The following is a 15,120-nucleotide window of genomic DNA, read 5'->3' as shown; positions in this document are numbered from 1 at the left end:
AAAATTAGATTGTGAGCCCTCCAGGGACAGGGAAATACCCAGTGAACCTGAATGTAACTCGAACTACTACTGGAAAAGGTGTGAGCACAATCTAAATAAAATAAAAATAAGGAGGTGACAAACAGAAATGGACAACCACAACCCTGTAAAACCTCAAGGCCTGCTAATTAGGTAATTATTTATTTATTTTTGTTACATTTGTACCAGGCCAGAATCTGAAAGAATCGTCCTTTTATGGACTGAGGATTTAAAAAACAAACAAAAACAGACCGTAGGAGGTGTGCACATCTGAGAGTTTCCAGGCCACTGGTCTGCTGGTGAAATTGAATGAAATGAAAGTAGGGAGGAGGAGCTTAACCCTTCAGACTGTGAGATGGAGAGATCACAGTGACTAAGGGACACATCAGTCACACTCATTCTTCTCTACCGTTTTATTGAAATCACAAACAGCTTTTTGAATAAAGAGAACCAAATGGACTTCCAGGCCCAGCCTGAAGTGTATACCGCATTAGCAGTCCTCCACACTCAGCCCCTATTCTTCACAATAAAAGTGAATGAGGAAGGAACGGAGCATCACCTCCGTCTCCGAAAACCTGCAGGCAAAACACAATGAAAAACGACAGTGAAGAGACAAAGTGGCAAACATTGTGAAAGAGAAACAAAGAGGGAAAGTGAGTGGAGGAGTGGCCTAATGGTTAGGGTGGTGGACTTTGGTCCTGGGGAACTGAGTTCGATTCCCGGCACAGGCAGCTCCTTGTGACTCTGGGCAAGTCACTTAACCCTCCATTGCCCACCGCATTGAGCCTGCCATGAGTGGGAAAGCGCGGGGTATAAATGTAACAAAATTAAAAATAAGAAGGAACAACCAACACTTAAGGGAGACAGAGAAGGCTGGAAAACAAGGCAGAGAAATGTCCCTTGCCCAATTCATCTAGAACTCCCATGGGGAATGTGACACAGACTCTGCCGACTACATTTCCCTCACCTTTCTTTTTCTTTCTTTGCTTCAGTGTTTTCTTTGATCGCTTTACAGGCGGTACAAAGTCCTGGTGAAACAGAGATAAAAATGAGCTTTCCAGAGTTGCACAAGAAAAACCTATCCACCCATCACCAATACCCAGATGATTTCATCACCTGCATACTGACTACTAACTAGCTGCAGTTGATTCCTGTACTAAGCACAGAATCCAGAGTCCCAGGGACAGGATGGACTAGAGAATCCCACAGACACAACATGCATGTAACACTTGGGGGCCCCAGTACAAAAAGGCCACAAATCCCAGAATCACAGCACTAAAAAGCAGAGAAATCTTCTTGTGCTCCCTATGCAGAATACAGTTGTCTGTGCTTCTAGTGTATTGCAGCCTGACCCGATACAGTCCATGGTCTAGAGTGACCATGCACAGCTTCATAAAAAAAGTACAGGAAGGTGTAGGATGTCAGACATTTTCAGATATCCAGCAGCTACAAAAACTTCCTGCTGTTTGCTTAGGTCCCTCCTTCTTGTCTCATTGAGACATATGCCCTTCTCACCTCACCAGGGTTCCCAGCTCCTCCCATCAAGGCACTGATGTCACCAAAATGCGTCAGTGACTGCAACTGTGATGTCATTGCCATGGATCTCTTCTTCTGGGCCTTCTCTTTCCGGGTCAGGTTCAGTCGTACCATCATGGATTCCTCATAGCTAGTTCTGCAAATAATGAGGGCACATAGGATAAATGAGTGCTATCCTCTTTCTGCCCTAAAGACATCTCCCTGGTTCTGCCAAGGACTGCGAGAGCCACTTCACTGCAGCTCCCCATCCCACAGACCTGCGCTGTTCCTCTTGGCTCTGCCGCATCATATGGAAACCACGCCCCTCCCGGATCTCCTCCGGTGCATCTGAGTACTGCTCCTTCAGCTCCCGGATGACAGAACTGCTCAGGGCTCGCTTCTTAGCCCGCTCCAAGATCTTGCGCTCCCGTTCTGCTTCTGTCTCATCTATAGGAAGGGAGAGAGAAAGAGGAAGGTAACTAAAAGTGATTTCTCCTCAGAGCCAGCATCTATGGGACACTGATCATGCCAAAAGGTGAATAAGGAATCAGTATCCAAGTGCTGGGAATGCTAAGAAGACATCATCACCATGATCTCACCAAAATGCACTGGGGCAAGTCGTGGGGGCACATATTTCCTGATCTTTCCAGGGTTCTTCTTTCCAGAATCCTTTGCTCCACCACTTTCAACTTTCTCTTCCTCCTCAGATTCACTCAGCTATAGAAAAAAAATATCTTTTCCAGAAAAACACATCCTTTGTGTCTAAACACACTGTACCCTTACAAGCGTCAAATTCATAAAACAAGTGGTATGCTGCCCCTTGCCCTGAATTAGCACAAGAGTTCCTATAGCTATTAGCAAGCTAGTCTCTGAAATGCTTTGACTGTGAGGTTGCACAAAAAAAACAGAAGAAACCAGTCTTCGCAAGAAACAACAACAAACAAAACAGCGAAGATGACTAAAAAAACATCAAATGAAAAAAAAAAATCAAAATAAAACCATGAAAAAAATAATAATAGAAATCTTCAGATTTCTGTATTAAAAAATATATATAAAAAGGCGACTCTTTGGTTGTGGAAATTAAAAAATAAACTTTATTCGTCAATGGATAGCAGGGAGAAAAAGACTCGACCCAGCTGTGTTTCGGCCATACCGGCCTTCATCAGCAGTCTTCTCACTGTATGCTGACTTCTTATACTATCCAAATTGTAGAAGGAATCTATGTGTCTCTTTGCTGATGTTATAGCGTTAAAGAATACTTCAAACAAAGTCAAGCAGAAAGATCATAGAAGTGTCTCGTTTGTTCTGATAGAGACGAGTCGCTTCTATGATCTTTCTGCTTGACTTTGTTTCAAGTATTCTTTAACGCTATAACATCAGCAAAGAGACACATAGATTCCTTCTTCAATTTGGATAGTATAGGAAATCAGCATACAGTAAGAAGACTCCTGATGAAGGCCGGTATGGCCGAAACACAGCTGGGTCGAGTCTTTTTCTCCCTGCTATCCATCGACGAGTAAAGTTTATTTTTTAATTTCCACAACCAAAGAGTCGCCTTTTTATATATATTTTTTAATACAGAAATCTGAAGATTTCTATTATTATTTTTTTCATGGTTTTATTTTGAATTTTTTTTCATTTGATGTTTTTTTAGTCATCTTCGCTGTGAGGTTCCCACCATAGTGTTAAACTGGAAATCTCTCTCTCCACTGATAAGCTGGTGTTTGCATTTGTTCGAATTTAGTCTCTCAATCAAGGTAACATATGCCCTTGAGGAAAAAGCAGACAGACCGATATGAGTTTATTTGAGGAAGTTTTTGGGCTACATGCCATCCTTCATGAGGTTCTTCTAGGATGTAGATAACAAGAAAGAATATTATCTCCTTCCCTAATACTAGCGCTCTGAGCTTCTAAAAGCCTCTAAGCCGAGCACTGTAGATCAGATAATCCTCTTCCAAGCCTCTCATTTTATATTCTGACTAGTAAAAAAGGCCCGTTTCGGACTGAAATGAAACGGGCACTAGGAAGGTTTTCCTCGTAGTGTGTATGTTTGAGAGAGTGTGTGTGTGTGTGAGAGTGACTGTGTGATAGAGAGCAAATGGGTGTGTGTGACAGAGAGAGTGAGACTGGGTGCAAGAGTATGTGTGTGAGAATGAGAGTGTGTGCCAGGGCCTCCCCTCCCCTGCCTCCCCTCCCACCCAGTTCGTGGGTTTTCCCTCACCCTGCCTCCCTCCCAGTTCCAGGGTCCTCTCCCCCCCCTCCCTGTATAAGTTTCCAGGTGTTCTCCACGGCCCTGTGGTCGGCCGCCACCTGCTTCTGTTGGCTCTCCGCCTTCAGGTCGTGTTGTGGCTTGTTGTCGTTAGTGAAGGGTTTTTGTGTGTGTGATATTGTGTTTTTGTTTTCAGAATGTTGTTTGAGGGGTGGGTGATGGATCGTGAACTGTGAGGGAGTGGCAAGGGGGTTTTGAAGTGGGGGTCTGCGTTCCTGTGGTGATGGGTTGAAAGTGAGGGATCCTTCAGGTTGTGTTTTTGTTGGCTATCAGTTTGTTTGTGTTTTTGTGTGTGCTGGAGAGTGTGTGTTTGTGAAGGTTTGGGGGGGGGGGGGGGGGGGCGGATGGCGAACTGTGAGGGAGTGGCTGTTGGCTTGGAGGGGGGTCCAAATGAAACAGCTTTATAGTTGTTACAGATGGACCAATATCATACATTTGCTTGCTTTATTTTGAGTGTATAGCAATGAGGGCTGCACGGGAGAGTGGAAATACAGATCAACCAAATTGGCTTCCTTGCTTACAGGGAACTAAATAGGGGGTGGGAAAGGGAGAGGTGGGCAGGGTTGTCTAGTTTGGAGGGTGTGATGGTGTGCGTGAGTGAGAATGTTAGGGGGAGGGGGGGGGGTGATGGATGGTGAACTGTGAGGGAGTGGTAAGGGGGTTTTGAAGTGGGGGTCTGCGTTCCTGTGGTGATGGGTTGAAAGTGAGGGATCCTTCAGGTTGTGTTTTTGTTGGCTATCAGTTTGTGTGTGCTGGAGAGTGTGTGTTTGTGAAGGTTTGGGGGAGGGGGTGCGGATGGCGAACTGTGAGGGAGTGGCTGTTGGCTTGGAGGGCGATCCAAATGAAACAGCTTTACAGTTGTTACAGATGGACCAATAATAAAGAACGACAACCTGGATGCAGCAGCTCATACATTTGCTTGCTTTGAGTGTATAGCAATGAGGGCTGCGCGGGAGAGTGGAAATAGAGATCAACCAAATTGGCTTCCTTGCTTACAGGGAACTAAATAGGCTCACCTCTTCTTTCTGGTGGGAGGAGCTGTGAACATGCTCGGTTGCTTTTGATTTGTTTGTGTAGTACTCAGGAGGACTCGGCAGGGGCGGGGTGGGAGGTGCAGCGAAGGTGGGGCTTGGAGGGGGTTCAGGGGCTTTGAGGGGGGGTCAGTGTTGCTTGGGGGGGGGGGGGGGGGGGGTCAGCCCCTCACAGCGCCTCTCACCTCCGTTGAAGGCGCTGCAGCAGAGGCAACAGGTGATCGTTTGCCTTCGTGCCTCCCTCCTTCCCTCCCTCGTCTGAGTAAATTCTGTGAGTGCGGGACACAGGGAGGGAAGGAGGGAGGGCCGAAGGGAAATGATCATCTGTTGCCTGCTGCAGCACCTTCACTCTGAGGTGAGAGGCGCTGTGAGGGGCCGGGCGCCGGGCCGGTAGCAGACGGAGGGGGGGCAGTGAAGGGGGTAACGATGGCAACTGCAAGGTGGATGGGGCCGTTGCCACCTCATGCTTGTGACGCGTCATTCGTCCGCCCTCAACATCATCACGTTGTGACGCGAGGGCGGGGCAAAGAGACATGGTCTGTTTGATGGCTTCACCACCACGAACCCTTCATGAAGTAAGTGATGTCAGAGGGCTTCAGAACGTTGAGGGTGCGTTTTATTATAGCAGATATCATATTGAATAGTTGACAATTGTACTTTTATGCCTTGACCTGTATGTACATATCTATCTTTGGAATTTTTGTTAATTTTGTTTATAAGCAGATCAAGTGGTACAGAGTTAAAAATAATATACTGAGTGGTGTGCTCCTAGCAAAAGGACAAGATCCCAATCTCCTCCTCTAGTATGCTGCTGGTTCATTCAGGAACTGAAAGCACTTTCTCAGCTGGTTCTTCTTAAAGTAGTGCTAAATCAATGTGCTGCTGTTGCACTCATCATCAGGAACCCATAACAGCAGCATTCTGTGATCACCAACATATGAATATAGCAGGGAGAGCTAAAACGAAACCCTAATGTATAAGAGATGAAGTTGTAGAATTCTTACCTTACTGATCAGGTTATCTGGATTTGGCTTGAAGCGCAGAGGATCACTCTCATCTGTATGATATAAAGGAAGAGAACAAGAGCATCCCTTACTGCTACAAGATACAGAAAAAGTTTGGTCCTTCCCGTGCATGTTCACCCAGACTGCAAGAGCCCCTTTCCTCCCTCACACTCACCTAAACTGCCAGTGACAGCTGCTTTTACCAGCTTGTCAATTTGATACTTCAGTTTCTGGTCAATGGGACGCATTTTTTCCAAAACCTATGGCAAGGAAAGGGGAGATGGTCAGCAGAAAACCAAGTCCAATGAGATAAGAGACAAACAGCAGAGAAGAGAAGATGGGAAGTGCTCCAATTCCTCCTCCTTCCCCATACCGTACGAGTCTCCACCAGGCGCAAGAGAGATGAATGCTCCTTCAAGGACTTTCCTGATGTCTTCTCCAATATCAGATAAGCAATATCCATCAGGTACATGAGTAGAAGCTGATCCTTCAGCTCCAGGAAGCTGAGGCCCTGCATGCAGAAGAGAATTGAGAAAGAAACAACAATAGGAGAGCAATAAAAAGGGGAAAGAGATACACAAACAGAACACCGTAGAAGGAAAACAATTAATTGTGATATTAAGAGAAACCCACATCTCAGCACTGACATAATTTAAAGAAACACTGCTCCCTTTCCCATGAAGTGGGCCCTCACCCACTCTATTCTGCATACCTTCTCTGTGGGGAAGACACCTGCCCGAACCTTCTGTAATAAACTCTGCACATGAGCTGTTGTTCCTACCACCTGCAAAAACCCAGAGACGGAAGAATAAGACTTTAGAAGAAGATGGAATAACAGGGATTTCAATGCACATGAGGGGCCAATTATATTTCATTTCCATCTACCGACATTCTACTGGATAGCATGGCATGAAAAGACTCTGCTCAAAAGGAATATTAATGTTCAAGAAAACAGGCCTGTCTCTCTCAAATCAGACATTTCCAAGAATCCTAGTTCCCAGAGAGTGTAAGGGCCAGGATAAACTTTCATTCTAAAGCCACGCCCCAGGGATTACTAGTGATCTCCCCAACTTCAGGGACTGTAGTGAGTCAAGAATTTACTTTAGGCTTCTTACAGTGTTAAAATTTACACTATTTTCTCTGTGTATTTTTTTTTTAACTGTTCCTGAACATACAGAAGTTAAAGCCGCGGGTAAAAGACCGACAGGCAGGCTTCTGCACTTTTTAATTTTGTTGTGTACTGAAAGCCCGATCTCAGATATGAGAAAAGGTCCAGTCCAGAGCACTGAAAGATAAGAACATAAGAAGCCATACTGGGTCAGACCAATGGTTCATCCAGCCCAGTATCCTGGCAAAATCCCAAACAGTAGCAAGATTCGTTTTTATTGAACCTAGGGACTTATGTCACATGGTAATGTCCACTCCCAGGGTCCTCTGAGTGCACAGGAAAACTGAAATCAAAGCACAGACCTCACGCTGGAACCAACAAACATCACCTGGTCTTGCAAAATGCTCAATAGCTTTAGGGTTGCTGGGAGATCCTCCACCACTCTCTCCTGCAAGAAAAAAAGTAGGTAACTTGTTGGGATTTTACTTGGTGGAGTTTTTGCACACTGTGTTATTAGAATTTTGAACAAGGTCATTCTTGTATGTTATATTTGCTTCACAATCAATAAAAAGTTTTTCAAGTTAAAAAAAAAAAGGTAGATAAACAAGATAGCAAAGATTTACCTCACAGCACCCTCCCATCACTAGAGAGTGAAACAGCCAAAGAAATCAAAGTGCCTTCCCCAACCTTCACCCTGCAGCAGTAATGCAGCCAAAGACATCACAGCACCATCCTTGAGTTGGTAATGCCTCCCCCAAAATATCATCTCCCGTTCCCTTGTTCTGAGGCAGGGATACACCCAAAGATGTCACAGTGCCTTATCCACCCCCCCCCCCCCCCCCACACTTCTACATAATGATGCACCTGAACATGAAGAGCATCTTGCCCTCTACTATCCTGAGACAACAATGCACTCAAGCATGTCATAGTGCCTCCTCTACCCCAAAGTAGTAATTCCCCCACAAACATCACAGTTCCCCCTTCTTCCAGAAACACCCCCAAAGATAGCATGGTATCCTCAGCCTACAGTTGTCTAATGTCACAATGCCCACACTAAGTCTGATGCACCCAAAGATGTCAGATCTAGGGCTACCATCAGACTAGACCTTGTTTTTATTTTGCCCCCATTGCAGGGCTGAAGCCTCTAAATAACTTCATATGATAGGTGATGTAGGTGATGATGCAGTTTCTCTAGGAAACTCAATTAAATGACATGGAAATACTTAAAAAATAGGAGGAAATATTTTTCACTCAAAAGAATAGTTAAGCTCTGGAACTTGTTGCCAGAGGATGTGGTAACAGTGGTTAGCGAATCTGGGGTTTAAAAAAGGTTTGGACAAGTTCCTGGAGAAAAAGTCCATAGTCTGTTATTGAGATGGACATGGGGGAAGCCACTGCTTGCCCTGGGATTGGCAGCATGGAATGTTGCTGCTGTATGAGTTTCTGCCACGTACTTGTGACTTGGATTGGCCATTGCTGGAAACAGGTACAGGGCTAGATGAACCATTGGTCTGACCCAGTATGGCTATTCTTATGTTGTTATTATTATAATTAGCATTTGTATAGCGCTACCAGACGCACACAGCTCTGAACATTTGACAGAGAGAGAGACAGTCCCTGCTCAATAGAGCTTACAATCTGAAAATACAGACAGACAGACAGACAAGACAATTAAAGGCAAGGGAAGTACTGGGTGAGAAGGAACAAGGGGAGGGCAATTGAGTAGTGGCTAGGAGCCAAAAGCAGTGGTGAAAAGGTGGGTTTTCACCATAGATTTGTAAACAGGTAGAGATGGAGCTAGAAAACAAGGAACTACAGCTTCCGAGATGCATAAAACTAGAACTTGACACAAATAACCATTAGGAAATGAAAGGCAACTTCACACTCACGCTCACTTACTCAATACCATCCCTAATGACACATCTTGTGGGTTCCCAGCATCCCCCTCCAATCAGACCATGGTCTTCCCTGATGTCCCAAGCACATGTGCTGGGAAACTGACCAAGCAGATGTAAGAATCTTTTACCTTCTAGGTTACGACCTATCAGATTCTTCGGCCCATGAAAATGTAACAAACAGCTAGCCAAACAAATATCAACATCCCCTACCCCTGTCCCATAGGCTGGCCAGAGATGGCTGGCTTAAATCAGTCAGGACACAGCTTCTATTGTGGGAGCGGGGCAGGATTTGTACAGAACAGGGAGGTTTAAAAAGACAGTAGATGGCATGAGTCTATCTGGCCCATTATATGAGCTGAAGCTCACATTCACAGACACTATTGAAAACAATAGCAAATGTGTGATGTTTATATTGTTTTATTAAACCTTCTTGGTTTTGCATTCCTTCTGTTAGGAGGGGAGGGGTTTGTTTTGGGTATAGTGACTGATGGAAAACCAGCTTCAACTTTTTGACATCATGCCGTCTCCTTATTAAAAACCTCCTTAGTACAGAATGATGTTTTTTTTAAACCTGAGGAACCATTTCCTAGGTTCTGTTTGGAGGCCTTGGGAGGGTTTAGCATTGCTCCACAGCTGGGACTGTATTTGGATGTGGATTGAGCAGAATTGTCTTTCTGGCTCTTGTTGCTCATCCTCAAAGAGAAAAGCAATTCTCTGGCTGCTTTCCAATTCTTTTATCCAATATAGTCTCTCTGATTGCCCTTGCCTATGTAGCCCTTTATTGTATCTTGTATCCAATGCAATTGAAGTGGACAGGAGTCCAGTCGTGCTCGGGAAGCCAGCCGCTGATATATCAGTGGCAATTAATCAGGCAATGCCGCTGAATTTTGGCTCTAACGGGCCATCTTGAATCCGGGCAGTTGAGGTGTGGTCTGACGGCAGAATCAGAGAGGAGCTGGCAGTTATGCAAGTACCTGATGAAATTCATTGATGGTGCCCACATAGCAAAGCATGCAAACAGGACTGAACAAAATGCAGGCCTATGCTCACTTAGCTATGCAGGTGCCAGCACAGATTCCCTGAAGCTCATCCTTGGGCCCCTGCTTCAAAACCACTGGTCTATGTCTTTGACTAGCTGGATCCACGTTTTTCTCTTTACCATATCATCCACTGGCCGCAATTACTTTTTACTTTTCCTCTGGGTCCATATGTCTTTACTATACCAATCCTATCTTCAGTAGGTTCTTTTTTTGAGTAGAGGTATCCACTTTTACATACTTGATTGTAGTTTATTATTGTAAACCACCCAAAAAGGCTTTTTGCCCAAAGAGTGGTGAAACAAATTTTGTAAGTAAATAAAACTGTCAAATATTTTTGCAAATTATAATACATTAAACATCAGTCAAGATAAAATATTAAAACACAAAGGACAAATAAATCGGCCGGCACCCACACAGTTTCCTGGTATTGACCCCCTCCAACCTGCTCAGAATCCCCCCCCCCCCATTTCAACCCTCCCTCACTTCCGAAGAGCAAGGTCTCTCCCAACATGGACCCTTCACTTCCCCACTGCCCATAGGTACCTATCCCCCCCTACCTTGAAAAACCTTGGTGGTCTAGGGTCCAAAGGGCAAAAGCAATCCTTACTTGCTTCTGTCCATTGTGGCTCCAGCTCAAAATGGCTACTGTGACCTGTAGCGGCAGCCTTGTGGTATTACTCTCGTGGTACTTAGACCATGAGAGATTTAAAAGTAGGCCCATGGGGCATCTTGCTTTTGATGAGGGAGGGAAGGGGGATCGGGATAGGTACCTTGCTTTTGCAGAAAGGGAAGAATAATCAGCCAGGACCCGCATAAGAGCCAGTAGCCAGCACAAGCCCAAATAGCCCCGGATAGCTCTTTGTTAAATTGTACAGCGCTGCATAACCCTAGTAGCGCTCTAGAAATGTTAAGTAGTAGTAGTAGTAGTATATTCAGCAACTTTGCATGGACATGGCCTGGTATTGAATATTCGGGCTAAATTAGCTACCAATGGTCAGTGCTTAAAAAAAATGTTAATTGTTGCCAACTGAATGTTAGGGGTTGATTTTAATACTTGATGGCACTGGTGATCAAGGAGGCACTTCTCATTTTGTCCCTACTGCAATTACGGACTGGTGGGCAGTGTTCATCTCAAACTAACATGAGTTTGTTGCAGGGTTGGGGAAAGAAGGCTCTACCAGAAAAGGCAAGAAAAACCTGGTGTAGAAAATCATTTCAAAAAATATCCAAAAGGGAAACAGAATCTAGAAGGGTTTCTTAGTACTGTAGAAGTATGAAAAGTCCTTTGTGTTTTAATATTTTATCTTGACTGATGTTTAATGTATTATAATTTGCAAAAATATTTGACAGTTTTATTTACTTACAAAATTTGTTTCACCACTCTTTGGGCAAAAAGCCTTTTTGGGTGGTTTACAATAATAAACTACAATCAAGTATGTAAAAGTGGATACCTCCACTCAAAAAAAGAACCTACTGAAGATAGGATTGGTATAGTAAAGACATATGGACCCAGAGGAAAAGTAAAAAGTAATTGCGGCCAGTGGATGATATGGTAAAGAGAAAAACGTGGATCCAGCTAGTCAAAGACATAGACCAGTGGTTTTGAAGCAGGGGCCCAAGGATGAGCTTCAGGGAATCTGTGAAGTAGGTGCAAAAAATGTTTTCTTCAATTTCCTTGCTATTACTTAAACAATTGTCTCTTATTGTTTTGGGGTTTTTAAAAATGTCATATTGTGTTTTTAAGGTATAGTTTCACGTGAAACCAGAGTAGTATGATATGGGTTATTAATATACACGGTCAGATAACATATAATCATCACCATGACAGGATGTCTAAAATAGTTTCCTATTAATAGCAAATCTCTCTCGTGAATATTCATTGAAGAAATCCCAACAACCCGACTGATTGGGGTGCCTCCAGGACCTTTGGGAACCACTGTTGAATCTATAAAATATCCTCAGTGCAAAAAACAGTAAAATAAATGTTTATTGGCTAAACACAGAAACCAACTTTTCCAAGTAATTTTCTTCCTTCCCCTTTCTTCACATGAATTCTCTGCAGCTGCATAAATACTGTATGTGTGTGATTCTGATGGAAAATAAATTTAGAAGTGGCACTGGCACTGCAGATATACTGATAAACTGAATTGTTATAATCTCAAACAATCCCTAATTATTTGGAAAATAACCAACTGTTCAAAAACACCCAAGAATAGAGACCCTAGGTATAACTAATACTCTTATTAAGTTAACTAATGTTTTACAGGATAAGGATAGTGTAACAAAAGAAGCTTTGTAGTTCCCAAATGTGTTTATCCAGTAAAGTATATGTAAGGATCATCCTCTTCCAGTGATGGCTGCAGTGGTACTGCCTAGTGAGCATGTGTAGTGGCAATGGCGCTGTACGGAGTTCAACGGCCCAGCTCCTGGGTCTCAGTTTTGTTTTTTTAAGGTATAATTTCATTCCAGACAAGTGTGGTCTGGGAGTAAATGAGTAGCATGTGTGAAGGCTCCCTTGCATCCAGTGTGACAGGCCAGAGGTTCTACCCATTCCTCTGTCTGCTGTTTGACTGAGGAGTGAAGCAGAATACAGACCTTCAATCAGAAAGGACCAGGCCTGAGAAGCTTCACTGTAGAGATGGACCGCAAAGAAAGTACTGTGAATGAGATTGTTCCAAATTGGAAGGATATGTGTGTGAAAGTGGATCACTGGAAAGAGAGTGTGTGTATGGAACCGGAAGGGAATAAGTTAACTTCAGACCCAAAAAGACCTATTGCCCTGAAAGACTATATTCTGGAGAGAGCTGGTTTGCCCCCAGAACCCTGAAAGCCAATTATTCTATCAACTGGTTATTGTAAAGGGATCATAGACACAAAATAAAGTATGGAGTTTACTGTGTTATCCAATGATGGTATATAATATTGGGATTGAAAGACTACCTCAGAATTCTAATTATTTTGCACTTGTGTTTAGTAAATAGAGTTGGAAAACCCCACTTCAGTTTCTGGGTTGTGTTTTGGAGGTACTTCTTTACCAAGGCCTTGAAGGGAAATCTTTATATACGCCCCCACCCCCACCCCCACCCCCACCCCCACGAAGAACCTGCTCCCTTAGAGAAGAGTGTGTGTATGTACTGACAGCTATTAGGGGAGAGGACCAGGATGATATGTGTTCTGTGCCAATCCAGTGATGGATCAAACCAAGACCTTACAAATTTATTTTAAAATGCTCAGTTATGACTTTAGATGCATGAAATAAATTGAATACAGAAAGATTTTTGTATGCATACTTTAAACATCTGGATTTTCAGACACCTAAAGCATGACTATAACTTTGCAGACATAAACAAATGATAGTCCGCAAAGATGCGGGGTACTTAGAATATAGCAAGCTGTTATAGCTTTGTGAAAAGTTATAAGTTTATACCATGTTTTGAAAAGAATAAAGATATTCAAACACAGGACCACCTATTTTGACATGAAAATATGGAAGGTTCATATATTTGAAAATCAAGTGGGTTGAAACCCCTAGTTACACACATTAGTGAAAATTTGGCCTTAAATGCATAATTAAGTCTCCCACTTTGCTAGTTTTCTTTATCACAACGTTCAACATTCTCTTCAATTTCAGTCCATCTCTAGTAAGTACACTAGACAAGGAAAAGTTACCTGATCAGGCATTGCACTTTGTTTTGTGAGAAATCACTTAAATCCTAGTAAATTTACTGTAGATAAACCTTTGTTTCCTCATGTACAGAGGCCTATATGGGGGGAAAAAAAAAGCATCAGATAAGAGAGAGTTGTTCACAATGCCTCACTGCTCATCACACCACTACTCTAGTTTCATTTAAGAACCAATAAATAATGCCTGGAGAGTGAAGGGCTCCTGCACAATTCAAAGATCCTAATGTTCAGCATTGTCATAGCTTTTTAGGCCACTTAAACTAAAAGCAAGTTTAAACAATTCACTCCTAAACTGAGTACTATTAACATGGCACAGGGTTACCTTACTCTTGTTTTCATCCCCCTTGGTACAGAAGAAATGCTGCTCAGCTCCTACTATTACGAAAACCAGCCTGTGTCTGAGATATCCTCTCTCACATGCATTGCTCAGCAAAGAGACGGCTCAGGGCCGCCCCCTGCGCTGCACAGCATGCTGGGCAACAGTCTTCACATTTGCAGCAGCTGATTCATTTCCATCAATCCAGGGGAGCTGGGCTGCTAGGTGGTTCCTCTGTTTTGTGTTGTCATTGTTAAAAAATATACCTTGCCGTGTTTTTAAATGTCACGCTGCTGCCCTCGGATACTTTGCAGTTCATAAAGCAGGATGCCTGCTGAGTCTATTATTATTTGCAGAAACGCCAGGTGATCCATCCCAAAGCTGAAGATTAACCACTGCTATGCTGGAGATTTAAAGCCAATGAGTAAGATTTCTCTTGTGGGTCCCAGCCATGTCTTAAACCAGAACTACCATACGTACATTCCAAAAACTGACATATTCTAATCCATAAATAGAAAATAAAATTCCTTTACTACCTTTATTGGCTGATCATTTTATTTTTCTAATTGTACTGATCATAGTCTCTGGTTTCTGCTTTCCTCTGTCTTTTCATTAAATTTTAACTTTCGTATGATGAGGTTTTAGAGTGGGATTGAATAGTCTTGACGTGATTGTTCTGTCCTATGTAATTAATGGAGTTATTTTCCTTGGTTTTTTTAAATTTTAAACTTTAACTCTCCTGTTTACTGAGCCGTGCTAGTGGCTGTCCTGGCGCTAATGCCGGCAGAGCTCATGAGCTCTGCCGGCATTAGTGCTGGGACAGCCGCCAGCTTAGTAAATAGACCCCTAAATATTGTAAACTGCTGTGATCGCTGTTGTGGATAAGCGGTATACCTTACCAGGTTTTCCTTGTCCATGTGGCATTTCTTCTATCTCTAAGTCAGACATGTCAAGTCTATGCATTAGGTATGTGATGCATGCATTTGGTCCCCTTCTCCAGCTCACAAACCAAAGTGCCCTTCCCTCCAGCATTGGTGCCTTGTTCCTCACCCTCAAGGTAAAGCAGTTCTCACCCTTCCTTTGCACATTGCCCCTCCCCGGTTCAGCATCTCTCTTACTCACTCATTCACCCCTCCCCCTCCCCCCCACACTCCTTTAAACTTCTTACCCTAGGTTGCTGGCAGCAGCAGTGCTGAAAATAGGTTGCCTCTGTTAGTCCCTGGGACCTTCCCTCTGC

At 43.5% G+C, this 15,120-nt stretch overlaps 1 protein-coding gene across 2 annotated transcripts; it reads right to left on the bottom strand.

The window, feature by feature from the left end:
• Nucleotides 1-413: 413 nt before the first annotated feature.
• On the bottom strand, nt 414-14,015 carry LOC115474719 (neuroguidin-like). 2 transcript variants are annotated; one of them, XM_030210344.1, is made up of 12 exons: nt 13,890-14,014; nt 13,553-13,644; nt 7,334-7,393; nt 6,550-6,621; nt 6,211-6,348; nt 6,013-6,097; nt 5,838-5,890; nt 2,133-2,250; nt 1,812-1,980; nt 1,534-1,690; nt 986-1,046; nt 414-593 (listed from the first exon to the last, which is right to left on the bottom strand). In XM_030210344.1, exons 2-12 carry the CDS (start codon nt 13,562-13,564, stop codon nt 574-576), a joined length of 945 nt encoding a protein of 314 aa, XP_030066204.1. In that variant the 5' UTR covers nt 13,565-13,644; nt 13,890-14,014; the 3' UTR covers nt 414-573. The 2 variants fall into 2 exon arrangements, with proteins under 2 accessions (XP_030066204.1, XP_030066205.1); XM_030210345.1 differs by lacking the exon at nt 7,334-7,393 and having other exon boundaries at nt 13,890-14,015.
• Between the last annotated feature and the right edge of the window lie 1,105 nt (nt 14,016-15,120).

Source organism: Microcaecilia unicolor, chromosome 7, assembly GCF_901765095.1.
Source record: "Microcaecilia unicolor chromosome 7, aMicUni1.1, whole genome shotgun sequence".
In the NCBI taxonomy this organism is placed as follows: Eukaryota; Metazoa; Chordata; class Amphibia; order Gymnophiona; family Siphonopidae; genus Microcaecilia; species Microcaecilia unicolor.
The sequence above is the reverse complement of the archived record's forward strand: the minus strand, read 5'-3'. Positions and strand labels throughout refer to the sequence as shown.